This window comes from Aristolochia californica, unplaced genomic scaffold (assembly GCF_029961685.1).
Source record: "Aristolochia californica isolate CCGP_79_NKW_82.1479 unplaced genomic scaffold, dmAriCali1.0.hap1 SCAF_11, whole genome shotgun sequence".
In the NCBI taxonomy this organism is placed as follows: Eukaryota; Viridiplantae; Streptophyta; class Magnoliopsida; order Piperales; family Aristolochiaceae; genus Aristolochia; species Aristolochia californica.
In genome coordinates, this window is record NW_027181782.1 from 31,352,143 (window position 1) to 31,378,550 (window position 26,408).

The 26,408-nt window shown below is 37.1% G+C and overlaps 4 protein-coding genes across 4 annotated transcripts; 3 read left to right on the forward strand and 1 right to left on the reverse strand.

Moving 5' to 3' along the window:
- Positions 1–7,938: 7,938 nt before the first annotated feature.
- On the reverse strand, positions 7,939–9,178 carry LOC137945011 (WEB family protein At1g75720-like). The gene is made up of 2 exons (XM_068790870.1): positions 8,986–9,178; positions 7,939–8,562 (listed from the first exon to the last, which is right to left on the reverse strand). Exons 1-2 carry the CDS (start codon positions 9,127–9,129, stop codon positions 8,065–8,067), a joined length of 642 nt encoding a protein of 213 aa, XP_068646971.1. The 5' UTR covers positions 9,130–9,178; the 3' UTR covers positions 7,939–8,064.
- Positions 9,179–10,316: 1,138 nt separating this feature from the next.
- LOC137943936 (hexokinase-2, chloroplastic) lies at positions 10,317–13,732 on the forward strand. The gene is made up of 9 exons (XM_068789378.1): positions 10,317–10,780; positions 11,038–11,188; positions 11,482–11,664; positions 11,763–11,837; positions 11,961–12,116; positions 12,410–12,505; positions 12,606–12,736; positions 12,819–12,900; positions 13,009–13,732. Exons 1-9 carry the CDS (start codon positions 10,521–10,523, stop codon positions 13,348–13,350), a joined length of 1,476 nt encoding a protein of 491 aa, XP_068645479.1. The 5' UTR covers positions 10,317–10,520; the 3' UTR covers positions 13,351–13,732.
- A 1,224-nt stretch (positions 13,733–14,956) lies between these two features.
- LOC137944274 (AP-2 complex subunit sigma) lies at positions 14,957–20,129 on the forward strand. Its single transcript, XM_068789910.1, has 6 exons — positions 14,957–15,113; positions 15,204–15,302; positions 15,416–15,466; positions 18,387–18,560; positions 18,664–18,723; positions 19,856–20,129. Exons 1-6 carry the CDS (start codon positions 15,111–15,113, stop codon positions 19,895–19,897), a joined length of 429 nt encoding a protein of 142 aa, XP_068646011.1. The 5' UTR covers positions 14,957–15,110; the 3' UTR covers positions 19,898–20,129.
- Positions 20,130–22,761: 2,632 nt separating this feature from the next.
- On the forward strand, positions 22,762–25,707 carry LOC137943493 (COBRA-like protein 2). Its single transcript, XM_068788994.1, has 6 exons — positions 22,762–22,804; positions 22,916–22,995; positions 23,105–23,558; positions 24,776–24,938; positions 25,019–25,281; positions 25,368–25,707. Exons 1-6 carry the CDS (start codon positions 22,762–22,764, stop codon positions 25,661–25,663), a joined length of 1,299 nt encoding a protein of 432 aa, XP_068645095.1. The 3' UTR covers positions 25,664–25,707.
- The last annotated feature ends 701 nt before the right edge of the window (positions 25,708–26,408 follow it).

Below are 26,408 nucleotides of genomic sequence, written 5' to 3' on the forward strand. Positions count from 1 at the left end.
AAAATATACACAAGATTTTAGATGGTTCACAATCCTTTTGTGGATTACTAGTCCACCTCTCAAGATGTTTTAACTCATTGAAGATCCTCTAAGCTTGGGTTGTCCTATGGCATCTAATGCCAATCACCTCTAAGGGCAATTAGGATGTTGCTCATGCAAAGACTTATGCCTCTTAATTGACCCTAGTAGCTGCTAACTTCCAATAATACTCTCTCACTTAGATTTAAAACAACTAATTTGGTACACTAGCCTAGACCCTCAAAGGGATTTTTAGCAGCTTACTATACTACATAGGCTAGACCCACTACAAGAAAATGGACTTCTACCAGTATATTCCTCTATTATAAATAGAGGCTCATTGTACTCAGTTTATCATCAATTCAAATAATTATTTCTCTTTTATATAAATTCAACATAATTGGTTTGATATAAGTAACCAAATGCATGACATCAAGAGGGATGGGTGGTTCACTACCGCCAGTAGGTCTCACACATGGTGCATTGATGACCAATTTGTATTAACATATAAAGCGGAAGAAGTGTTTTAGATAGATGACCTTAAACATGGTGGTCCATGGCTTGTCATATAAAGGGTGGTAAATCGAAATGCATGATGTTTTGTAGCAATAAAATACCACCGCTGAGGAAATCAAAGCTTACTAGTAGGACTTTTCCTCTAGATAACTTCACAATGTTCAACAAGATAATGAAGAGGCAGTGTTTGTTAAGAGCGATATTCCACTTGTGCCCATATCAACACGACCATTTTGGGGGCACCACTCGAACACAACTAGAACATCTAAGACATAATTTAATTATTGATGAAGATAATCAAGAGCAAGAGAACTATGAGCTGGAAGCAGATGACGACAAGGAAGAAGAAGAGGACAACGAGGAAGAAGAAGAAGAAGAAGAAGAAGAACTTGAGATCCACCCACATCCAATTGCCTCGATTTCAGTTGCAAATGGAGATAAAGTCCCTAGCTATGGGGTCAACAAAGCGGTAAAGTTTTTTATTGGTACCACTCATTTTCCTACTGAATTTTTTAGTCATACCATTAGTTGGATTTGATATGGTATTGGGAATCAAATGGTTGCAAACATTGGGCCCAATTTTGTGGGATTTTGTTGCCTTAACTATGAGTTTTGTGGTTGAAGGACACCAAGTGATGTTACAGGGCAGACAAGTGGAGATGACCCATCAGATAAACCTACTCCACAAACGGGACCCCCCAAGCAGCACTTTCAAGAAGTTATTGAACGAGTTTACTGACTTATTTCAGGAGCCTTCCGGGTTGCCTCCCTTGAGGCACTACGATCATAGAATTTGTTTGAAACCTGGATCAAATGTAGTGGTTGTCCAACCATATAGGTATCCACAACTCCAAAAAGATGAAATTGAATGCCAATGCAACCTAATGATGGAACAAGGCCTCATCCGACTCAGTCGGTCACCATTCTCCTCTCTTGTCTTTCTCATGAAGAAACATAATGGCACCTGGAGATTTTGTGTGGACTATAGGGAGCTAAATACAAAAACAGTCAAAGACAAGTTTCCCATTCCAGTGGTGGTTGAGCTATTGGACGAATTGCATGGTTCCCATATTTTTACCAAGTTGGACTTACGATCTAGTTATCATCAAGTAAGAATGCATCCTCCCAATATTGAGAAAACATCATTCCGTACTCACCATGAAAATTTTGAATGCGTGGTTTTGCCATTCAGGTTATCGAACGCACCTTCCACGTTTCAAGCATTGATGAATGAGTTATTTCGTGACTATCTCTAAAAGTTTGTGTTAGTCTTCTTTGATGATATTTTGATTTACAACACACCGGGGGACCAGCATTTGGAAGACTTACGTCTTGTTTTCCAACTTCTCTGAGCACATCATCTCTACTTGAAACACTCTAAATGTTAATTTGGAAAACCTCAAGTTGCCTATCTTTGCCACATCATCTCAGCAGAGGGTGTAACAGTGGACCTAGAAAAGATTACAACAGTCATCAACTGGCCACAACCGCACAAGGGGATTTTTGGGGTTAGCAGGATACTATCGGAAGTTCATAAAAAATATGGGACAATGGCCATACCCTTGACCAGTCTTCTTAAACGCAATGCCTTCAATTGGACCGTTGCAGCTACAAACTCCTTCAATGAACTCAAACAGGCATTAGCCTCAAATAAGGCCTTATTTGTGGTAGAGTGTGATGCTTCCGGGTGAGGTATTGGGGCGGTTCTGTAGCAAAATCAGCATCCCATTGCATATTTTAGCCATCAATTAGTAGCACATCATCAGAAGCTACCCGCTTATGCACTAGAGCGAATTGGATTGGCCAAGGCTGTTCAACATTAGCGGCCATACTTGTGGGGACGTACCTTCCTCATCCGCACTGATCATTACAACCTCAATTTTTTACTGGAGCAACGAATCTCTACTTCTCCACAACAACATTGGACCAACAAATTAATGGGTTTTGACTTTATGGTGGAACATAAGGCGGGGAAATCGAATCAGGTGGTTGGCTCCTTATCAAGACGTCTAAATGAACAACAACAATTATATGCAATTAGTCAGCCCAAGTCTCTCCTGTTAGACTCCATTAAAGAGGAATATCAGAATACTCCAGCACTCCAAGAGTTGTCTCATAAGATAATGGACGGGACAATGGACTCCAAATGGGTTATCTGGGACATCATCATATTGTATGACAATCGAATATACTTACCGCACTCTTCTCCCTTGATTGCAATAATTTTATCCACCTCTCATGATAGCATCCATGAGGGCATTCACAAGATGTTGCACCGGATTAGAGGCGATTTTTATTGGTGGGGAATGAAGTCAGAAATTGTAGGTTACATGACCTCTTGTCGTGTATGCCAACGTAACAAGGCAGAACAATACTCTAGTTGGCATCTTTCAACCACTCGCCCTTCCCACACAAGTTTGGGTTGATCTTTCCATGGACTTCATTGATGGCCTCCCCACAACTTCTGGAAAATCTGTTCTCTTTGTGGTGGTTGAAAAAATTTTAAAGTACTCTCACTTTATTCCATTGGCACATCCTTATACAGCTTCCAGAGTAGTTCAAGCGTTCTTACAAAACATTGTTTGTTTGCATGGCATTCCGAAGTCCATCGTGAGTGATCGCGATGCAATCTTTACCAACCACTTCTGGAGGGTGCTTTTTCGATTATGAGGTACCAAACTCAAATTTTCCTCATCTTATCATCCTCAATCAGATGGCCAGATTGAGATTGTTAATCTCACGGTGGAAATGTATTTATGATGCTTTGTGGGCGACCGCCCTAAACGATGGGTCGAATGGCCTCCATGGGCAAAATATTGCTACAATACATCTTTTCATACAACTTTTCAAGCTACCCCCTTCCGGGTTCTATACATAAGGGACCCTCCATGGTTGCTCTCATATTTTCCAGGCTCCACCCGAGTTGAAGCTCTTGACCAGGCACTACTGGACCGTGATCAAATGCTTCAAGACGCTACCCAACGTCTCAAGAAAGCTCAGGCTCGTATGAAAGAATACTATGCCAGGGGGCACCGAGATGTTACTTACAACCGAGGTGATTATGTGTGGCTCTGCCTCCACCCTTACCGTCAACAATCCCTTGTTGGCCCCTGCCACAAGCTCTCACCCAAATTTTTTGGGCTCTTCTCTATTCGCCAACACATTGGCCAGGTGGCTTACCAGCTTCAGCTTCCACCAGACTCTCAACTTCACAATGTTTTTTATGTGTCCCTCCTCAAACCCTTCAAGGGTGGTACTGTGCCACCACCACCTCCGTTCTTACCTCCAGTGGTAGAAGGGCGTGTTATAGTCTCTCTAGCCACAGTTTTGCAAGTCAGACAAATCAATAACAGGTGGGAGGTCCTCATCCACTGGGTTGACACAGATGACATGGCTACCACATGGGAGGATGTAGAGACATTCCTCCAGGCCTACCCAACATTCAAGATTGAGGATAAGGTCTTTCTCCAGGGGGGAGTGATGTTATAGACTCAATAGTAGGTTGAGTCATTCAGTGGCGTTGTGGCTGAGTCATTGAGTATTGAGTTATTTGCCTTCAATTTATTTCATAAGTCAATTTACTAGTAGTGCAGCCACAAGGGCATATTTTTAATTTCTTCCTCTTTAACTCTTGGTGTCGTAAACCCTATTTGGCGGAAAATGGAATAGAAAATAGCAAGTCTTGATTTACCTAAACAGGGATTGGAGTTATCCTCAACGAACCCTAGGATTGGAGTTCTCCTCAATGAACCCAAAGGTCCAGGTTCCCTTCAACGAATCTGCTCAATCTCTTTCTCTTCTTATTCTAATTCGTAGGACTCAACATTGGATCCTTTCCCACAACCCCATGTTATAAGATCCATGACTAGGGATCATAACACACATATATTATGATGTTTATGGCAAAAACTCAAGACAATAGAATGATCAATCAAGTTGCCAAATCAAGACCTGAAGCAAAACACATTGAAGATCATTATTGAGAAGAAAAACTTACAAAAAGAAGAAGACTAAAGACTTGAAGACTAGAGTTGAAGTCGAATAAAAATATCTCAATAACTCTAGCTATGTAAGTAGATAGCCAACCAAAACTTCAATTTTTTAAGCATATATGTGCTATGGAACTTTAGGGCATGAAATTTTTTAAAATCATGTTTTACCAAATGTATATAAATATTTTACAATGGTAAATCCCTTAGAATAGCTTATATCGTGCTTATAGGTCAAAATAGTACACTGGCATATGACATGATCTATCTTACCCGTAGCATGATAAATCATCTAGAATTCAGTCTAGCATAAGTTATAAAGCATGATAAATTATTGGGTCAACATGATCGATGATGTTGGAAAGCATGATCGACTATCAAGCTCCAAACAACTTGTCTTATGTGCTTAAAGTTTTGGAGGCTTGGAAATCACTTAGAGAAGGACTATCTCTCCATAAGAAAGATTTTAAGTGTAATTTTTTTTATATATACTTTCTTTGTTAGAGGTTGTCTAGTACCTTAAAACTAGAGTAATTAGCATTCTAGAGCCTAGAATCTAGAAAGGGATTGCCAACTAGAGCCTGAATCTAGTTATATTCAACCTCTTGGGGAGAGATCAATTGTGTAATTGGGGATTACACATGGCTTAAAGAGAACCTGAAAATTTCTTTGTATTTTCCAGCTAATAGAGCGATTAGTGTAATTTTCCTGACCAAGGGTTCTTGGACAGTGACTACCAATAAGGGAACATCGACAACAAAAATTCATTGTCTCATACACCTTGTATAAATGTTATAGTTTTTATTTTAAATCACAATTCACCCCCTCTTAAAAAGTCTCAATTAAAGGTGTTTACGTTATGTTAGTCTTCTATTTATGTTTGATTGTTCAATTGTTTTAGGACTTACCTTTTAGTGTTTAAATTTGGGTATAATTGGGATAAGGCAGTTTAATTGTAATTGGATTCTATTTGTTTTCTCCATTATAAATAGGGGCTCATTGTACTCAAATTACTACAAATTTGTGATATATTTATCTTTTCCAAAAAGTCAACTTGGTATCGGAGCGGGGTTTTTGAGTTGACACGGTCAACACATAGAGATAATGTGATCCTTTTCTGATCTATCACCTCTAGTAGTTTAAGTTTGTAATCTATCTTTTTTTCCTGTCCCAATACCCATTTTTTTTCTTGGTGTTCAAACCTCCATACTGAAATTTTTATATTTCAAATATATATTTAAGAAAATATAATCAAGTCTACTTTCCAAATCAAAACTAATTTTTTCACTCGTCATTTTCTAAAAAGAGAAATAGATATTTGAAGCAACAAAGGTCTGACTGCAAGAGAGGTACACGCAGCGGCAGAAAACTTCAACTTTTGATGCATTTTATACCATCAAGAAAAAGACTTTATATGGAGCATTATATGTCAACAGATATATCTGTAAGTATATTTTCCTACCTATTAAATCAATTCTCAATATGAATTTTCTAGAGGGAGATATCAATATCAGAAGAGTTTATGGTCATGCAAGCCAAAAAAGCAAGAGTACTTAGATCTGCCAGATTACAAAGTCCAAAATCAATCAGATTTTTTCTTTCAAAATAAGTATATTTTATGATGAAAAATTATACTTGAATGAAAGGTATTAGAGTCTAGTTTTAGAAGGATAAAATTTCATGTCAATCTGATCTATATGTAAGGAGAAATTCACATTGGAGTCGGCAACCATCAAGCTACAGATTGAAAAAAAATAAAGAGGTCATAACAGATTTAAGAACGAAACTTTTTATGTAAAATTATTAAATCTCTTTGAATCTAGTTTCTTAAGAAATAAACAGTTTGTAATTATGATCTATATTGTGGGGGATACTTGTTACAATCTAGGACCCACCATGGCTACACGAGCTGGTGGGAACCACCATGAGGTCGAGAGATGTCAACAAGGGCCCTCATACAAGTTGGCTAGAGCTAGGAGACAAGGAACATGAGCTGGATTCAAATAGAAGATTTGAAGATCAAATGGGACCCACAAAGATACCATGAACTAGTATCCCTATCAACATGAACTGGAAGATCATGTGGGACCCACAAAGATAAGACGACAAGTTGGCTTTCTATCTTGGTTCACATGCTTAAAGAAGAGTTCGAAATTGAGTTAAATTAGTCGCTTAAATAGATAATGTAATCTTATCATGATAGCCTTATCTTAGAGCGTTCTAGTTAGAATGTAATTAGGAGTCCTAAGATTACTTGTACATGGACTCTATGACCTCCTCAACTATAAATAGAGGTGATTGTAACTCGGAAATCAATCAAGAAAGTCTCTTCTTTTTTCTCCTCTCGAGTGTGAAGTGCTCTCTCTCTCTAATCTCCTTTATTTTCCTTCTCTTCTCTCTCTACCCAAGAGCCTTTCTCTTTTTCCCTTTTTTTTCTCTCTCTCCTTGCTCGAGGTATTATTTATGGGATCCTAAATTTAACATAGAAGTGTGTTTCAGACTATGACCGTTTTGATTGGCGTATAGAGCTTTGTCGTATGACGAGGAGTCCTTTTCTTCTCCCACGTTATGTTTTGTCCAAGTTGGTTTTCTATGTTCTTTTTATTCCCAAGTTAAGGGGGAGAAGTAGAAGAAGAAGTACAAGAAAGAGGTATTTTGTTCCAATTGTTGTAGTAATTTTATGTGACCAAACTATTCAAGAAAGGGAGAAAATAAATGATGAAGATTTAACATCTATGAAATAAATTTAGCCTATGAATATTGAAGACCAAGAATTTTTTTCATTGAAATTTGAAGTTATAAACCCCAACTTGAGGGGGAGTGTTGAAAAGCATATATGGAAGAGTCTTACATGACTCACACAATAAGAAGTCTCATAAAGCCAGAATTAATATGGTGAAGTCTCACAAGAGTCTAACAAGAGGAGGCCTCATAGAAGAATCTCAGTTGAAAGTGTCCTTCTGTCTTCATCTACTATAACAACAAAATATTTACTAATTTTTGTAGTCAACAACACAAGAAGGTTTTTGCTTATAATTTCTCAACATTGAAGGAGTTCAATAATTACTCCACGTCATGAAGTATTTAACAGCTTAATCGAGCATTAATAAAAATATACTATTCTTCCTTGTCTTGATATATCGTATGTTGTTAATCAAATTTATAAATTTATGCATGATTCCAAGCAGCTACATTGCATGCAATATGGTAACAAATAATTCAATAGATTCAAAGCTTTTTGTAGAGTAGACTTGTGCTTTTTTTTCTGATATGTCATCAAATCACCCGGAATCATAAAGAATATTAGAGCAGCAAGTGATTGACAGTCTCTTCAAAGCCGCCATTGATCACCAATTTTCCATCCTCCTTTCCTCTTCAACCTCATTCAAATTGTTGCAGCCGACTGCTACCCGAATTCAACTACAAATTTTATAGAGAAACGAAACAAAAAATCCCAGACTCTCTACATTTCTTTCATCTCCAGCAAATGATTATTGAACCAACCATGGCTAAACTTATCCAACCCAATACCATTGATCATCTATGCTCTTTGAGCTCTGGGGAAGACACCCTCTTGTGTTGCCTTCTTCCTCGAAAAGAACTCTCCAATGAGAGGGATTAATGGCTTCTTTTTCTTCTTCTTCAGAGAAGGGTGTCTCTCCAATCGTATGTCATCCCTCTCTGCTGAGTCAATCGCTTGAGCTAGAGGTGGACTCGAAAACTTCACACACCTCTTCCTTTCAAATTCAATTCCTTCACTGGGTAGTTGCCGGTTGATGTCTAAGCTAATCGCGTTTTCGACGAACTTCAGGTCTTCAATCTCCGTCTCCACCGGCAGCTTCTCCAGCTCCTTGGCCTTCAACTGAAGCAGCTCTCTCTTTGTTTGTTCTAGCTCTTCTTTGAGAGATGTTAGGCTACTGGCCATTTGCTCGCCTGCTTCCGTTGCTTTTTTTAGGCTCTCTCTGGTCTCTTCAAGCTCGGCTGTGATAGTGCCAAGCATAGATTGCCCATGTCCGTTTTCGCTGATCGTGGTCTGAATCTATCACAGAAGCATATTTTTTTAACTCAGAAACTGTTTAATGTAGATCAAATGACAAAGTTCAAGCGGATGAACGATGATGTCTACCACTGCTTTTGAGATAAAAGTAAATTGCTGTTGATCACTAGTACATGAACTGGTATATTTGTCCAAGAAGAAATTTCTTAAAGTGAAAAAGGGACTAGCATGGGATGCCATTAGTTCTATAATATGAAGGTCCTGTAACAGTCTAAAGGAATGAATTGAAGCCCAAAAGGCCGAATTCTATATTTTAACCAGAAGTCCGTAAAATCAGCTAGCAACTCCTCAATTATGATCTTCCAGGAAGGCAACAATTTGGCTGAAAAATTAAATCAACAGAGAGCAGAGAAGAACTACGTTAAATCAAGCATTTAGGTTCCACATCCTCGAGAGAGAGAGAACCTCTTTGAGTTTATTGGCATAAACTTCGCCGGCCAAAACCTTCTCACCGAACAACGCGACAGCTTCCTTAACCGATCGAAACGGCGCACTGGTATCAATCTCCGCCCGCTGAAGAACCGCCCCCGCCGCTTCTTGTCTCTCCATTCCGCTTCTTTCTAAAACAGCATGTACCAAATATCTAATCCTTATACACAGAAACTCACGGCAAAAGAGAGATCAGAATGACAGAAAGAGAAGGCAGGCGGAGAGGCGCTGATGATGATCACGCAAAAAGAAGAGAAGAGATTGGAACCCTTTTATCCTCTTCACCGCACAAGTCGTTAGAAACTAAAACAAAAGAAGGGGGTGATTGGCTTAAGGAGAAACAACAATAATTAGAATATTGTTAGTACGCTTCGTTTCTTCGCGTCGACTTCACTTGTTTCTGCTTCTGTGAATTGAAGAAGAAGCCAACGAGGGTGGACGGCCCTGATTCAGGAGAGAGAGAAGGAGACGGTTCACCTAAGGACGACGAAAGGTACCAGTCTTCCAAAGATGGATTGTTTATTCCTTTTGCCGCTCGCTCTTTCTCTTTCTCTTTCTCCAATTCCTTCTTTTACTGTTCGGGAGTTCCGAAAAAGCTCGGGTCTTTTTCTGGGAAATCTGCCGTTAGTGGCTGCTGTTAGTGCTGAGTGCGGAAAATAATCACGCAGACGCAGGGGTTGTCCTGTCAAATCTCGGATGTAGAGTTTAACCGTTATTTTTCGTCAATGTAAACGATGATTGGTCGATTTTATCTGGTTGGTGTTTGCGATCCTTCCCAGCACTTTCGTCGTCATTATTCAAATCTGGATTAGACAGGAAGAATATGACGATACATACAAGCCTGTTCCCATTTTTTATGTCAAATGGAAGGAGATACATATTCTCATTGTTTTTAAAGGAGATGACTGGATTACGCCTTCTTTTGTTTCTAGTAAGCAACTCCAAGAGTGTCAAACAAGTTTGTGATGGAGCTACTGCTAATGGTAGATTCAGGTGACATTCAAGGGAAAGCCAAGGGGCATTGGAACTGTCAACCCTCTCAGAAACCTTTCAACTGTACACGTTAAGGCAGACACACAACCACTCTATTTGCTTCTTTTGCCTTTTCAGACGTTTCAATGGCGTCCACATGTTTTGTCTCAAGAACTGGCTGTGGAGCTAACCAAATAATTAAAACTCATCAAGACTATCCATCCTAAATACAGCATATGCCGTTTGAAATGAAAGCGATCGTTGGTTTTAATCAAAGACGGAACTTTGTGACATCCGCCCGAGCCTGTTGGAAGGAAGCGTGAACAACGACCTTCTAACAAGAAACGAAAATTATTTCTGTATAGAACATGTAATTTGTATTCAAGGATTAACAGTAAAGTCTGAGCTATGAACCCAGTAATAATTTCCGACAATTTAAATTAGAAATGAAGTGAGAGAATGAGCTAGAAAATTTAACCAGATCTTCAACAACCGCTACCCACCTTCTCTGCTCAGCAGCAGCTCCCGGAAAGTTGGAAATGGCTGTCACTGGAGCAACGCCGGCCCTCGGGTCCATCTGGGCAATGCGATCTTCGGGATGGAGGTCTCGCATGGCAGTTGGATCTGGCAGTCTGGCCCCTCCCATGTTGACCCACCTGCAAAAGAAGTGCGCCACTCCGATTCCAGTCTTGCGACTCGTCGCCGACGCCATGGCTTCCGACATGAGATCCGGCCTGGCGGCGGATGGTGGCAGAGATCTTAAGATGATACTCAGTTATGTCGACAATTTGCCTACTGGGTATGTGTTTATGTGAGCCAGCATTCGTTCATCTTCGATTTCGTTGAGTTTGATTTGGGTTTCATGATCTGAGCTTTCTGGAATTTTGTGTTTCGTGGTTGATCACTCTATTTTTGTCGTTACTTTTGCAAAATTTTAAGCAGCGTATGAAGTATGAATGTATTTATAAAACTGCAAATGGAAGAACACTTTAAGATCCAGTTTTCCTGATACAGAAAAAAAAAGGGTCTTCTAACTGTGTAAATGTTATCTGACAGACATAAAAAGGGTCTCTTCTATGCTTTGGATCTCGGAGGAACGAACTTCAGAGTGTTAAGGGTTCAACTGGGAGGAATTAACAACCGTGTTGTTGATACAGAATTCGAGCAAGTCATAATTCCTGAAGATCTCATGTTTGGTACTTCCGAGGTTGGCTGCTGCTTCTTCTTCTTCTTCATATCTGTAACCCGACCATGTTTGGATCAGCCATATTTGCCTCCATTCTGCTATATCCTCCGTTTAAATCCATTGCTAAGTTACCCTTTCGTCTTTTTTTTCTTTTTCTTTTTTATTTTAAACACCTTTGTCCACGCCATTTTTGCTTTCTCTGTTCTTGTTCTTTTCTCGGTCCTGAACAGTCCAATAAGGACAAGATAATTTAGTTAATCACATGATCTGTATTGCGCCCTGTGGCTTTTCTGACTACTCTCATCCGTTTGCAGCAATTATTTGATTTTATAGCTTCAGGGCTTGCCAGATTCTCCCAAAAAGAAACTGGGAAGTTCCACCTTCCTCATGGCAGGAAGAGGGAAATTGGGTTTACATTTTCCTTCCCAGTGAAGCAAACTTCCATTGATGCTGGCATATTAATGAAATGGACCAAGGGCTTCGCTGTTTCAGGAACCGTTAGTACTTTAATTACTGAAAAATTGAATTCTGTGCGTTCTCTTACTGTAATGATACTCATTATCTGATAAGTGTTACCTTACTGATTGATCATCAGGAAGGCAAAGATGTAGTTTCCTGTTTAAATGAAGCAATGGAGAGACAGGGAATAGATATGCAGGTATCAGCCCTGGTAAGTCATAACATTTAGTTATTTAGCTCATTTGGGATCAAATTCCTCCCTGGCCATAATGAACAATCAAACACAAGTCCGAAGCTACTATCGTTAAGCTTTCAACTATCATCTATTGGATAGGTTAATGACACAGTGGGAACACTTGCTGGAGCTCGATATTGGGATGAAGACGTGATGGTTGCAGTAATCTTGGGCACTGGCACAAATGCTTGCTACTTGGAACGAATGGATGCAATTCCAAAGCTGAAGGGCGGCAAACCTGATGCTGGACAAACGGTTTGTGCTCAATTCCGTCACTCTATCTCCAAAAATTTAATATAGTCACTGGGCAGAGACATTGAAGAACAACAACAAATATGGCTTTCTGCTTTTTCCATTCAGTAGTGATCTCTAACTCCATTGAAGATGTACAACAATATATATGTGCTCTCATGAATGAAGTCAGATCAGGAGATCACTGTAAATTGGTAGAAAGCCCCAGTGAAGCCGGTGATATAATGCTGCACTTTATCACATAATTGGAATACCACTTTTTGCATCATTTGCTATAATATACTTGCCCAGTGCAGATTATTAATACTGAATGGGGAGGATTTTCAACGGGTCTTCCTTTAACCGAGTTTGATGAAGACATGGATGCTGCAAGTGTAAACCCTGGTGAGCAGGTAAGCACCAAATTATTTCACTAGCAGACCTGATGTAATATCTCTGATTTGCCTTCATCACCATTATATCACTCTTTGAATCTGGCTTCAATACGAGAAGATATTTGAGAAAACAATCTCTGGCAAGTACCTTGGCGAAATCGTAAGAAGGGTATTGCTAAAGATGGCTGAAGTTGATGGTTTATTTGGAGGTTCTGTTCCTCACAAGCTTGCCACACCCTTCTCACTAAGGCAAGTTAATTATTTATTTTTTGACAATTAAGCTAGCATGCAATATGGATATACTTAACTCTCATCAGAACAATACTTGCAGCACTCCCAATCTGTGTGCTATGCAGCAAGACAACTCCATCAATCTTGGAGATGTAGCAGATATTTTAACTGAAACATTTGGGGTAAATATCAGTTCACACCCTTTTTGTTCATAGTACTAAAAGCAATCAGTAGAATTTGAAATTGTAAGCTGTAACAACAAGAAGAAATCACAGCTTCTTCGTCATCAGGTATCTTTATCCTCGCTAAGCGCCCGGAAGACGGTAGTAGAGGTTTGTGACACCATAGCGAAGCGGGGTGGCCGACTGGCGGGCGCAGGCATAGTGGGCATCTTAGAAAAGATGGAACAAGACTCGAAAGGACTAATATTCGGAAAGAGGACAGTGGTAGCCATGGATGGAGGTTTATATGAACACTATCCCCAATACAGAAGCTATCTCCAAGGAGCAGTAACAGAGTTACTTGGAGCAGAGACCACAAAGGATATCATTATAGAGCATTCCAAGGATGGCTCTGGCATTGGAGCAGCTCTACTGGCAGCTTCCAACTCAAAATACAGAAATGAGCTATAAGACCCAGGAGCCCAAATGGCACTGCTACTTGCCATTTTTGCCAGTGAGCTTATATCCTTTGGACTTGAGAGAGAGTGGTTGGGTTTTGAGGAGATGGAGAATCAAGAGGAGATGACTGTCTTCTGGTATACTCTCTCTTCATGTGAATGTAATAGTAAGATTTCGTTCCAGATATAATTCAAGATATCTTGATGAGCAAATTAAAATTTGTAATCTCAGTTCAGAGACAGCTTCTTTCACTATTTGTAAGTAGGGTAAAGTAGTGAATGTGAAACCTCGACTACTAAGCAGGCCTTAGATAGTCTAAGTATTTCTTTCTGTAGAAAAAATACCTTAGGGAGGATTAGTGTACTTTAAAAGTGAAAGTGAATTACCTAGTAAAAGTAAATTATTTTTTTGTGTTAGTGTCCGCAATTAAAAGTGTAGTGTAAAATATATATTTTTTGTTAATGTGCACAATGGAAAGTGTTGTGTAAAGTGCAAAGAAATTATTTTTATTAATTAAATATTCTGATAGATTTAACTTTTATAACTTTTACTTCCACTCACACGCTCACTCGCACTCTCTCTTGTTCAACTCATTCTGCCCTCTCACTTATACATTTGGATATTATAAAATTAAGTATTTTATATATTTAATAAAAATCTAATTTTATTTTTAATTATTTATTAATTTAAAAAAGTTTAAATTTATATTAGTTTATTAATAGAATAGTTAAATAAAATTATCTTATAAAAATTAAATCAATCAGAATAATTTTATATAATAAAATATCCTCTTTGTTATTTATATAAATTCATGATTTTAATATTATATTTGATTTCTTAAGAGTGAGACTTTAGATATTACAAAAGTAACAATTTGATTAAGTATTTGGATATTTTATAAGTAAGTATTTGTTTATTCATTTTATTTTTATATATTTAATTAAATAAATATTTAAAATTTATTTATCAAGTTAAAATTTATTTTAGTTTATTCAAATAAAACTATCTAAAATAAAAGTTAAATATATTAAAGTAATTTTATATAATAAAATACCAAATTTATTTATATAAATTTATTATTTCTAATATTATATTAATGACTATTTTAAGATTGAGAATTTAGATATTATAAAAGTATGGGTTTGTTTAATAAGTTTATTTTTATATATTAATTAAATAAGTAATCTTAATTTATTTTTAATTATTTTTTTTAATTTAAAACAAGTTAAAATATATTTTAGTTTTTTTAAATAAAAATATATTATAAAATTAAACCTATAAAAGTAATTTTATATGATAAAATACCCTCTTTTTTATTTTATTTTTTTAATATTATATTTAATTAATATTTTAAGAGTGAGAATTTAGATATTAAAAAGTAACAATTTGTTTGAGTATTTTATTTTTATATATTAAATTAAAAATTAAAAAAAATAATTTATTTTTTAATTATTTATTAAATCGGACAAATTAAAATCTATCTTAACTTATTAATAAAAAATTAAATAAAAACTATCTGATAAAAGTTAAATCTATTAAAATATTTTATTACTAAATCTCTTAGGTCGGACCCGGAGTCGGGCAAATGGTCTGCGTTTCTTTCCCTTTCGAGTCATGACCAAACTACCCGGGGAGAGGGCTACCCTGTAGTACTGTTCTTTTCAAAGTCGAAGCGCGGAAGAACCACTTTTAATCTGAAATTCCTTCCTCGGCCCCTAGAAATTTCCTCCCTTCTTGCGAGATCGGAGGCGCCTGTTTTCCGATCCGTCGACATGGTAAACGTCTCAACTCTGATAGCTGCTGGTTTTAATCCAGATTTCTGGCCAATGAAATCTCTTATTTAGGCTTTCGTGTCTGGATGGCAGATTCGATTCATTTTGCTCCAGAACAGGCAAGGAAAGACGCGTCTTGCAAAATATTATGTTCCTCTTGAAGAATCCGAGAAGCATAAAGTCGAATACGAGGTACTTTTCTTCACTCTTTTTTTCATTGCCTGATGATCTCCTTGTTTTCCTTTTCGACCGGCTCGTTGTGTGCGAGTAATTGCTGTTGTTATTGAGTTTTTTTCATTTTGTAGGTTCATCGGTTGGTCGTCAACAGGGATCCCAAATTCACCAATTTCGTCGAGGTTGGTCTATGTTTTCATTTTCTTTCTTGGGATTTTTGTATTCTCTTTAGGTTGCGCAGTTAGGCATGTCTTTGGGTTTGACAAAGGTCCTTCCTATATTGTAGAAGTGAAATTGGGTATAGAATTGCACTTTCCTCAGAGGAGTGAAGTAAAAAACATTCAAGCGACTCTTCAAAAAATAAGTGATGGTTGTCACTCGAGAGTTGGTGAAATATTTTGTCATTCTGCGAGAGAAGCTAAGCAATTGCCATAGGTGCAAACATATACTATTTTGAGGAGACGAGTTGCAATTTGCAATGTAAAGTGAAGTGAATGCATCTCTCAATGGAGACATGACGGTTTAATGTTCACATACAAATGGTTTACATATCATAGCATAAAAAGCATTAGCCAGTCTAACTGCAATCTAGCACCACAAAGTTAGAAGGTTGTGTGGCTGTTATGTGTTTGTTAATACTCTTTCTGTATAATACCTTTGAAGAGAGCTTCTTATTTGAGGTAGAAAGGGGGCTTAATAAAAAAAAGTATACAAAGAAAATAAAAGAAATTTAATTGTTTGCGTTTGATTAGTAGCAAAAGCACGTTTTTGTCAAATGTGATCATGGATCATGGTTTATTTGAAGGAAAAGCTTACAAGAAGAGAATAGCAATGATGAAAATAGTACAAACTGTTAGAAGAAAATTTCCCACTAGATGTTGATGGGAATCTTCTCTCCAAACCATGGATTTAGCCAGTTAACAAATGCTCCTAGGATCATGTCTTCTGGAGATACGAGAGGCCTTCATAAACTCTGAATGTTGTCAAGGGGGAGTTGCGTTGCCTAAAAACCAGCTGATGATGACTACCCAATCACCTTCCACAACAAAGGGGCTCAGTGAAATGATACTTATAAGCCCAAGAACTGAGGAAGGCTTAAAAGCTTTGGAGTCACAAAGACTGAAGGAGAAAAAAAGAAAATAGATGAATACCCTCATCGTGATACTTGCTAGCACAGCCACCACCACCAATTGGCCCCACATCACCTCTAGAGTCTGTTCATGCAGAACTACTCAAAGGGGGGATTATGCAGGAGGAGACTTAATCCTGGAGTCCAAGGAGGCCATCAGCTCCCATTTTGTCTCTGATGATTGAGCTATGCAAATGGCTAACCTCAAGGAATCTGCTAGAACAAGACATGATGGAAAATTCTCTCATTGACTCCTTTCACCAAACCGTCTTTGTCTTCAAGCATTGCAACAAATGAGTGAAGCCAAAGAACTCGATCATGCTTACCCAAGGGAAATTAGACTGGTTTCTCTTGGAGGTTACTGAATGAACGGGAAACTCAAAACTGAAAACCAAACTCTCATGGCAAAGCACCTCAAACCTGAAAAATGTATGGGCAGTGGACAAGGAGGTTGTCAACAAATTCATTCTCTCTATTGCTGAGCTCAAAATTTTGAGTCTCAATGCTTTTCCTTTTTCTGTCAAGTTGTTCAATGGTGGGAATCCTGGAGGTGCCTGGATGCCCTTGGAAATTGGTGTGCAAGGGACCTGGTCATAGCCAAGCAAGAAGGCATACTGGGAGGTGACCTATATGATCTGGAGATGCTTTTCTTTTATACTATAAGGTTCTCCCAACTCTGGAGATGCAATGCAATTGGTTAGAGACTTGCATCTCGGATGCTTGCTACCTTTTGGCGGCAGTTATATTGCCAGTCTCTTCTTGTGCAATAGCCCCACGTTGATGAGAAGCCTACAGGGAGCCATTACTCTTTTCTATAATGGATCAAGTTCTTTAGACCATTGTCAAAGTGTTTTCTGAACATATTTGGTGTTAGGTTCAGAATAGCATATCAAATTCTTATGGATCCAGAGCTTAATTTTTTTCATCTTGTAGGTCTGTCTGGATATAAATTTCTCTAGGTTATTTCACATCAACCTTAGAAGGGAATCCTACACAGTCAGTCTTAAAGTATACTTATATGTTAATTTCTGCTCCTTTTGGATTGGAATGGTAGTAGCCATCTTTTGTTCTCCTCTTGGTTTCCTGCAGCTGATAAATGAGGTGGCTTGAAGCTTTTATTCTTTGGAGATTTATCAGATCTTTGTTTCACCTAGGGAATTTCACTTGCATTTTGGAGTGTTATGTGGTTGTAAATTTCATTTGGATAGACGATTCTGATTTAAAATTTTTTCTCGAGTCATTCAAATTGCTACATAGATAGATGCTCATGTATATCATCCTAAGAGTGTTCACCTGCGACCTCTGAGAGAGCAATTCTGCAGTTGAAAGTTTGAAACCAAGCATTATTTGAAACCAATAATTCGTACTGCTGCCTGACCCGGATACTCATTCAGTTAAACTTGATTCCATTGTCACTTGGCCTTTATCCTTCTATTCCTAATTTGGGGCATATTACCCCACCTAAACTTTTGGATTTGTTAGTTTGTGGTCAGAAGAAAATTCCTGTAATTAGATCATCTGGGTTGTAGTTATTCTATAGGGGGTGAGGAGCTTATGAGATTTTTTATTTAAATTCCCCACTTTCTGGTAGTTAGGAAAGGATATGTGAGCCTTGGCATTCTGGAAGAAGTTTCGGAGGAACGAAGGATTTTTATGGATTTATGTAATGCTGAGAGGAAGAAACCCAGTAGTGAATCTTGGGGTAAATTAAGATAACTTTAGATCTGCCTTCTTTTGCTCTGTTTCTGTATGGTCCTGCACCAGATTCTTCTATCTATAGCTTACTTATCAAAGCCATGGCCCTAGGTTCTTGTGTTCATATTTATTGTTTGTATCAGTAAACACCTTATACTTGTTTCTCTGAGTACTATTGGACATAAATTCTTGAACATTTTATTTACATCTGCATTTGTGAATACCTGAATTTATTTCTCATAGATAAACCTATTGATACTGAGTTTATATTGCTTTAGTTCCGTACCCACAAAGTTATCTACAGACGATATGCTGGACTCTTTTTCTCAATGTGTGTGGACATCACTGATAATGAGTTGGCATACTTGGAGTGTATCCATTTGTTTGTGGAGATACTGGATCACTTTTTCAGCAACGTATGTGAGCTAGATTTGGTGTTTAATTTCCATAAGGTTAGTTGATTTGTCTCTTTAATTTTTTGAAAAAAAGAAAGTTGTCTTTTAGAAAAGAATTAATGTGCCTTGCTGAACAACTTATGCATTTGCCTATTTGAAGGTATATCTGATACTTGATGAATTTATTCTTGCCGGGGAGTTGCAAGAAACAAGCAAGAAGGTATTTCTTTATTTGGCTTTCTGTTAACTTTCAGAACAGCCATTTCAATAAAACTTTCAGAACAGTTGCAACAGCATTAAGTGCCTTTTTGAGCAAGCTAATCTTGATTGGTACCTCTCTTCCTAAGATGCCTCAGGGGAAGAAATCTTTATCTTAATTGTTTAGTTGGAATGGGGTGGGAAAATACATTCTCCTAAGTCTTCCCATCATCCGGTAATTTTTTTAGGACTTTCAAAAAAAAAAAGTTTTAGCAGCTCATTAGATCCTTGTCTCTGGACCTGGAATTGGGCCGGATTCTCATATGTCCAGAACTAGTTCAGTTGTATTTTTTATGAACAGATTCATATTTGGTTTATTGGGACTTGACAACAAAAGGCTGCCTTGGACTAGGTCATTTTATTTAAGTCATGATTTTAAAGCTTAAATTTTCCTTTACATATGCCAAAATCATTGACTTTTGAAAAGATTATTAAATAATAAACATAGTATATTGGATTTATGGTTTATATTAGTAAGTAAAACATCATATGCTAATTCATATAAATCTATATTTTTACATAAAATGCAAGAAATATTTGTTTATTTTTTTAGAGAAATATATTAGCTTAATAGAAGAGTAATCAAAGAAATCCTAAATCCTAAGTTTCTGGTTTACCAAAAACAAATTCTTAGTATCTGAACATGAGTTGTTTATGAGGCCCCATTGGACCTCATGGCCTGGGTTCGGATCTGACCTATTCATTTTCAGACACGGATCCAAAAATTCATCAAAGTCAAACTAGTGATCAAAACTGACATTTTTCTGATCCTGCCACTCAGACTTGACCAGTTCTGGGCATATTTCGAGGACAATTTGTCTAAATTATGCTGTATGTCATCAACATGAGTCTTTCTGTCTGTATTCCATCATTTGCCGAATCCAGTATTGGGCTCACCCTTGCAGTTCTAAAAATAATTTTTCTATTTTTTTAATGGAATTCTAAAAAGTACTTCCCACTAATTTCATTTTCAAGTGGAGTAATTGCATGATGGAAGATCTCTATCATACAAGTTTGACTTGAATAAGCTGAAACTCATATCTTTATAACACCTTGCAAAAGCTTTTGACTCACTGTATTGTTATGTATGACAGGCTATCATAGAGAGAATGGGGGAGTTGGAGAAGCAAGAGTAAGGAATTTTGAAAGTAGACTTGTTAGTAATGCTGTTTGGTGCTTATTCTTAGTTCTTACTTAAATTGTCATCCTGTTCGTATTCAGTTTTTTGTGTGTTATTCAGTGTTGTATGGCCTGGCCTTCAGGCTCCAGCAAGTATTTGCAAGGCATTTGATAGTTTGTCGCTTGTATGGGTTCATTGTTGTTATTGTTGTTGTTGTTGTTGTTGTATGTTATTATTAACTTTCATTGTGCCTCTTCTGTTCAACACATGAACCTTTATTGTCTGATTTAAGATAAATAACAATATTAGGGAGAAAATAGAGAATCAAATACTAGTTATGGAAGATGGCATCAAAAGGGAGACTAACAAACTGAAAAGATGATCAAATATTTCTTATGAATCAAACACTTCAAATAAGCTTAGAAAAAAGGCAGTGTGAAAGAAAGTATTAAAAATACATCTAAATCCCAATTAAAACCCTAATGTAAGTGGTAGAATACCCTTTCCAATCAGCAATTGAGTTTGTATGAAACTTATTATAGTAGATGTGAGGACCTAAAACATTTAGCTGCCAAATCTCCATGTAATATCCAAAGTATGCTAAAAGGAACTCTAATATAAAATAAGAAATTGTGTAGAACCAAAATAATATATTAGCTATAACCCATATATATTCTCCAAATGAAAGTAAAAATAAACTTTTTTGGTTTAATTTAATTAATTATAAAAATATTTACTTTAATTTATTTAATTAACTAAATACCTAAACAAAGATGTTTATCTTTATAATCTCAAGATGCTTGATCAAATTCCTACTTTTACAATATATAAATTATCACTCTTAAATTATTAATTAAAAATAATATTAAACATCATGAATTTATATAAATAAATAATTAGGTTACTTAATTATAAAAACACTTTGATAAAGGGTATTTTAGACTAATACTTTAAAGTCTTGATAAAATATTTTCTTTTTAAAAAATATTTAATCATGAATTGATAGATTTGTAAAAGTGCATAACTCACAATATATTTACTTCCAAAATTAATATTTTTTAATTATTTATCTTTTGAACTTAGTAAAATGGCAGTTTCACTTATTTCAAAAATGCTTCATCGTTATTTAAAATAATTGTCCAATATGTTTTCTAAATGGCATAGTAATAAAAAAATATGACAAATACATCACGTTTAAATATTTAATACACAAAGCATCAAGTTAGTATCTATAAAATACAACCTAAAGGGTCATATTCATTAAAATACAATAATCAATAACTATGCCACATCTGAGTTGCCAACAAATCTCGAAAATATGATGCTTTTTGTGGATTGTATTGCATGTTCCCTTTGAGTATTTCTTTGTTGGTCCTCTTCATCCAAAAAATCATTACACTATCATTGCTAGATCTTCATCACCTTCAACTCATCATTTGGTCCATCCTTTTCATTTTCAAATATATCCATGTAATCCTTTGTACTATATAATTATGTAATATGTAACAAACAATTACAATTTTTACCTCAATATCAAATGTAAATAGAGGAGTGTCTTTCAAAATTCTTAAATCGAGCTTTTAAATCCCCAAAAGGACGCTCAATAGTAGTCATCAAAGATGAGGGCCTTAGGTTGAATAATTTTCTCTCATTTGTAGGAGGGTTATCTCTAATGTCTTGCAAATAATAACGAGTGCCTCGATAAGGATCGAAAAATCCTAAAAGATTTGTATAACCAACATCCACTAAATAATATTTATCTACAATAGAAGATATATTCAACATGAATTAATTAAAAATAATAATAGATAAAAAATACTAAGTAGAAATAATATTATTTACCTACAGGTACCCAAAGTTTAACTCGTTTCGTCAATGCTGATTTGTGTACACGTAAATCAACTACTAATCTCTCTCATCCAGTAATTACATAAGTAAAATGAATGTCAAATGTACAAACAACTATTACAATCTGTAAGAGAAAACCTTTTTTGTTCCAGAATCTTTAGCCAAATTTACATGACCTTCAAGATAAGCGGTATCCGGCTGGTTTGTACTGATATCTGATGTGAATCAAGCTATTATTCTTTCTCAGAACAGATGTTATTTGAGTCCCTCAATGAATTTATTATGGAAGAGCCACAAATGACTCAGTGCACAACCACCTCTGCCCCTTCCGGCCCTCAATCAGGTCACAGACAGTAATGAATCTACTGACTGATATAGTGATGCATCTACTGTGTACTGAGGCCCCGAGTCAGTACACTGCAGTGAATCTATTACATGCATTTAGCTTCGGTCTTATCGCAACGAAAACAAGACAAGCAAGGAATCCGAGTCCTACCATTCCTGATTCAGCAAGAGATCACTACATAGTTGCGGAGATGTTAATGAATTTTCCCTTGGAGAGATCATTGTTCCTCTTGCTGACACGTAATAAGAGATCAGCATTTCGGTTGCTTTGCCATGATCCATCTCAATGTGGAGAAGGGATTACGGCCGTCCACTCCATTAAGCTCCCTTTTGATGGGTTAATGAGTTTTCTAATCCAAAACATAGGAAAGGACAAAGAGGGTCTTCCAGTGTGTTGCGTAGTGTGTTGATGGCTGCTTCAGTAGCCATTTGGAATACTACCATTCGACCTAGTCATCCCAGTTTTGTCCATTGTTACCTCTTCGAAGTTCCCAATGCTTCGCCAGCCAGCAGGAATCAGAAATAGATAGCCCTTGAGGTAGATGGAGCTTCGTCTTTTCCTTTTAAATAAGCTACTTCTTCTCAACTTCATTTAATTTGCTTCCTATCAGTCACCGTTTCTGGGTTCTTCACACCTTCTTCAGTTCCAAATTCTCAGTAAATATGAAGCTGCTTCTTCCTGATCCGATGAAGACTCTCTTACTTACTGTGTTGTTGTTCATTCTCTCAGGTCACTGACTACACTCTCTCTTCTCTCTCTCTGCCCTTTTTTTTTTTTTTTTTTTTCTACTGCAGTTGGATGAAAACGAAACAGGTTATATTACTTCTTTTCTTGGTGCAGACTGTTACGACCCTTTGGATCCCAACGGGAATATCACAGTGACATGGGACATCCATGAATGGCGGACCGACGGCTATGTGGTAGGTATCTGTTGTTTTACTGATCCTCAGGAATGTTCATCTAATCTTTGTCAACTGTGAGGAATGATTTGATGTAGTGATGTTACAATCGGCTGTTAGATGATTACAGGCGAAGGTGACGATCCAAAACTTCTACCAGTACCGGCATGTCGAGAAACCGGGATGGATGCTGGGATGGAGGTGGAGTCGCAAAGAGGTGATCTGGTCCATGAGAGGCGCCATTGCCACCCAACAGGGGAATTGCTCCGATTTCAAGTTTCAGACCCCGCATTCATGCAAGGAGGACCCCGTCATCGTTGATCTAACGCCGGACGTGGGGCCGGAGAACCGGTCGGAGAGCTGCTGTCACGGAGGTTTGCTACAAGCTTGGGCCATTGATCCTACCGAGTCATTTTCGTCGTTTGAGATCGTCGTCGGAAACTTGGGGGACAATTCGACGATATATCCTCCGGCAAATCTCACATTGATGACGGCGCGACCTGGTTACACTTGTGCCCAGTTTGAAGATGTTCCACCGACGGTGACTCCGGTCGTCAATGGCATGAGACAGGAGCAAGTTTTCAGTAAGCCACTAAATCCCTGAGCTACCTCCTTTTAATGGCTTCCACACTAGAGTACTGCACGCGGGGCACCCTTGAAAGAGGGGAGCCACCCCCAACCCCTTCCTTCTTTGTCCACATAAGGCATCTGTCTATGGTAGCTCTCATCAAAGAAGAAAGGAGAGGAGGGGGGAGGGGGCACTCTTCTCCTTCCCTTTCCCCTGCTGGATGGAGGGGAAAACAAAAGAATGAGAAAGGCCCTCTCCCCCTTCTTTCTTGCTACAAAAAAAAAAAAAAAATGTTTTCCATCTCCTCCTCTTTTAGTCTATTTTAGTCTATGAATTCATGTGTATTAAGCAAATTTGAGTCTCATTTAGACTGAATTATGAATCCTTGTAGAAATATATTTCGAATGATCATTAATGCCTCATAGTTCCTAGAACTAGAAATTCTTACGAGGAAACATATAACTTTCCTAGTAAGATTTTCCAGCCAAGATGGGCACGAAAACCTTCTGGAAAACTTTTTTAATAAGTATTTAATAATTGATGCTATAATACTTTGCAATTTTTCATGACAATTTGTATTTGATATTTTTTATTAAAAATTTATTTGATAAGTATAATAATGTATGAGATTGATTATTAATTTTCATTTATTTTGCTTGTAAAAGGCACTAACTAGTCCATTTAATTTTCCTTAGAAATTTTAAAACTTTTTATGTAATTTCCTTGTAAGAAACTAATAGGATTTCATCTAAAGGTTTATTAGAAATATGTATACTAGAAAAAATATTTCTAACTTTTTCTGGGATATAAATTTCCAACTAAGGGCACTAACAGGGCCTTAGTGTTATGACTTCAGTGTTATTTTTCCAAATATTGAGAATCTCCTTCCTATCAAGATAATGAAAGTTTAATAGCCTATCTCACACTTGACATTAGACATGATCTTATAAACAAAATTCAAATGGCCAAAATGGACTTAGTGAGATTGATTTAAGCCAAATCTTTATAAAATATGACGTCAAATCGACTCAATGAACATAATAATTTTCTATCATTTTCGAGAAATTATAATTATACTTGCTATGGAAATCTTTCTTAAGCAATTTTCTAGTATGATATATAGAAGATCTCAACTTAAAGATTAGTTAGAAACCTATATTCCCTAATCTACCTGTCTTGATGGGATAAATATATATTTCTAGCCATGCACTAACATGGCTTTACAATTTGCAGGGACTTGGCAAGCTGCATGCACTTACTCAAGTTATGTTGCCAACAAGAATCCCATCTGTTGTGTTTCACTATCCACATTCTACAATAGCCATGTCACCCCATGCCCGCAGTGCAGTTGTGGCTGCAGACCCACGTCTGATCAAACCATGGAGATCTGTGTCAGGTATCTGTGCTTACTTCCTCCATTATCATGGACTGGTTCCATCTTTCCCAGTTGTGCTCATTCCAGTTCATTACTCTCAGCGATGATTATGCAATCTCATCATCTTCAAGTCTTGATCGTCGCCAACTGATCCGGTGCACCGATCATATGTGCCCAGTTCAAGTGCATTGGCACATCAAAGCCAACTACAGAGATCACTGGAGAGTTAAGTTAACCGTGTCTAACTATCATTATGGGGCCAATTACTCAGACTGGAGTGTGATGGTTCAGCATCCTGGTTTCAGCCAACGTATTTGGAGTTATAGCTTCAACCATTCAAAGTTGAACACTCTGGTCCATTCTGGTGAGTTCATAATGAACTAATTTGTTCAGATTGAGAGAAACCAATTTGAACTGTAAGGATTGTTGAATCAGGTAGAAGATTGGCAGGTGATGCAGCCCTTTTCTGGGGGTTGGAGTTCTACAACGATGATCTCTTAAATGCCATTGACAAGGATCCAGGTTCAGTCACTACAGAAATAATACTCAGCAAAGATCTGGATTCATTTACGTTAAGAAATGGTTGGGCATTCCCTCGGAAAATCTACTTCAATGGCGAAAACTGTGAAATGCCGCTGCCACAGGATTTCCCAGGACTCCCGAATGCTTGCGCTGGTAAAGCCAAAGGATACATGACTCTTGTTCTTCTTTTGTGTTTCAGCTTGAAGATGATACTCATACGGTAGAAAGACGAGACAAAGAGCATTTACATGAGTTCAAAATTTTGTGATTTCTGACTACTGATCGCATAGAAATGTCTGTAAATGAATGCAAGTCATCTCTTTTCCTTTTTAGTTGTAAAGATGCAACGGTTTGAAATGTCTGGTGCTGTTTTCACTGTGTAAAAGTGGTAGCTGAGAAAGAAAACTAGAAATGAGATAGCTTAAGGTCTTATGATGAAAATGTTTTCAAGGTTTTTCAATAGTCGCTAGGAAGATGGCCCTCCCAATACAGTTCAAGATGCTTGTTAGTACAAAGATAAAGCTTTTTGGTTCCCTCCCTGAAACAATGAGGAAGATGTATGATCAAAGGGTCACAACTGCAGCCCTAGCCAACTATATCCAAAATGACACCAAAGAAGAGGCAATATGTCCTGTGCACTATAAGAAATGGACTTATGCCAATGATTTTTTCACTCGCAAAAGTCCAAAATTAGTTGGGAGAAGTTCTCTCCATGAAAAATTCGATTCGCTAAAGCTTTCGAGTGGTAGAACTTGTGCCAACAAATTTAGAAATTCATTGGCATTGAGTATTTTATTAATGTTTACATAGTAATGTTGTTTTCCTAGCCAAAATTTAAATTTCGCTGGAAAAGCATAAAAAATATAATTTTAATTTTTTTGTTAAATGTGATATTTTCATATTCTATATAAATATAAAAATATAAAATTAAAATAATAAATTTAATTAAAAATAATATTATATATATAA

Bases quoted from the DNA above. Each gene is read 5' to 3' on its own strand.
- LOC137945011 (XM_068790870.1), bottom strand. From the start codon at position 9,129: ATGGAGAGACAAGAAGCGGCGGGGGCGGTTCTTCAGCGGGCGGAGATT. The intron at 8,563-8,985 runs GTTCTCTCTCTC...CTTCTGTGATAG, and splicing joins ATGCCAATAAACTCAAAGAG to ATTCAGACCACGATCAGCGA.
- LOC137943936 (XM_068789378.1), top strand. From the start codon at position 10,521: ATGGCTGTCACTGGAGCAACGCCGGCCCTCGGGTCCATCTGGGCAATG. The intron at 11,189-11,481 runs GTTGGCTGCTGC...ATCCGTTTGCAG, and splicing joins TCATGTTTGGTACTTCCGAG to CAATTATTTGATTTTATAGC. The intron at 12,901-13,008 runs GTAAATATCAGT...CTTCGTCATCAG, and splicing joins TTTTAACTGAAACATTTGGG to GTATCTTTATCCTCGCTAAG.
- LOC137944274 (XM_068789910.1), top strand. The intron at 15,467-18,386 runs GTTGGTCTATGT...ATATTGCTTTAG, and splicing joins AATTCACCAATTTCGTCGAG to TTCCGTACCCACAAAGTTAT. The intron at 18,724-19,855 runs GTATTTCTTTAT...TATGTATGACAG, and splicing joins TGCAAGAAACAAGCAAGAAG to GCTATCATAGAGAGAATGGG.
- LOC137943493 (XM_068788994.1), top strand. From the start codon at position 22,762: ATGAAGACTCTCTTACTTACTGTGTTGTTGTTCATTCTCTCAG. The intron at 24,939-25,018 runs GTATCTGTGCTT...CATTACTCTCAG, and splicing joins ACCATGGAGATCTGTGTCAG to CGATGATTATGCAATCTCAT. The intron at 25,282-25,367 runs GTGAGTTCATAA...GAAGATTGGCAG, and splicing joins GAACACTCTGGTCCATTCTG to GTGATGCAGCCCTTTTCTGG.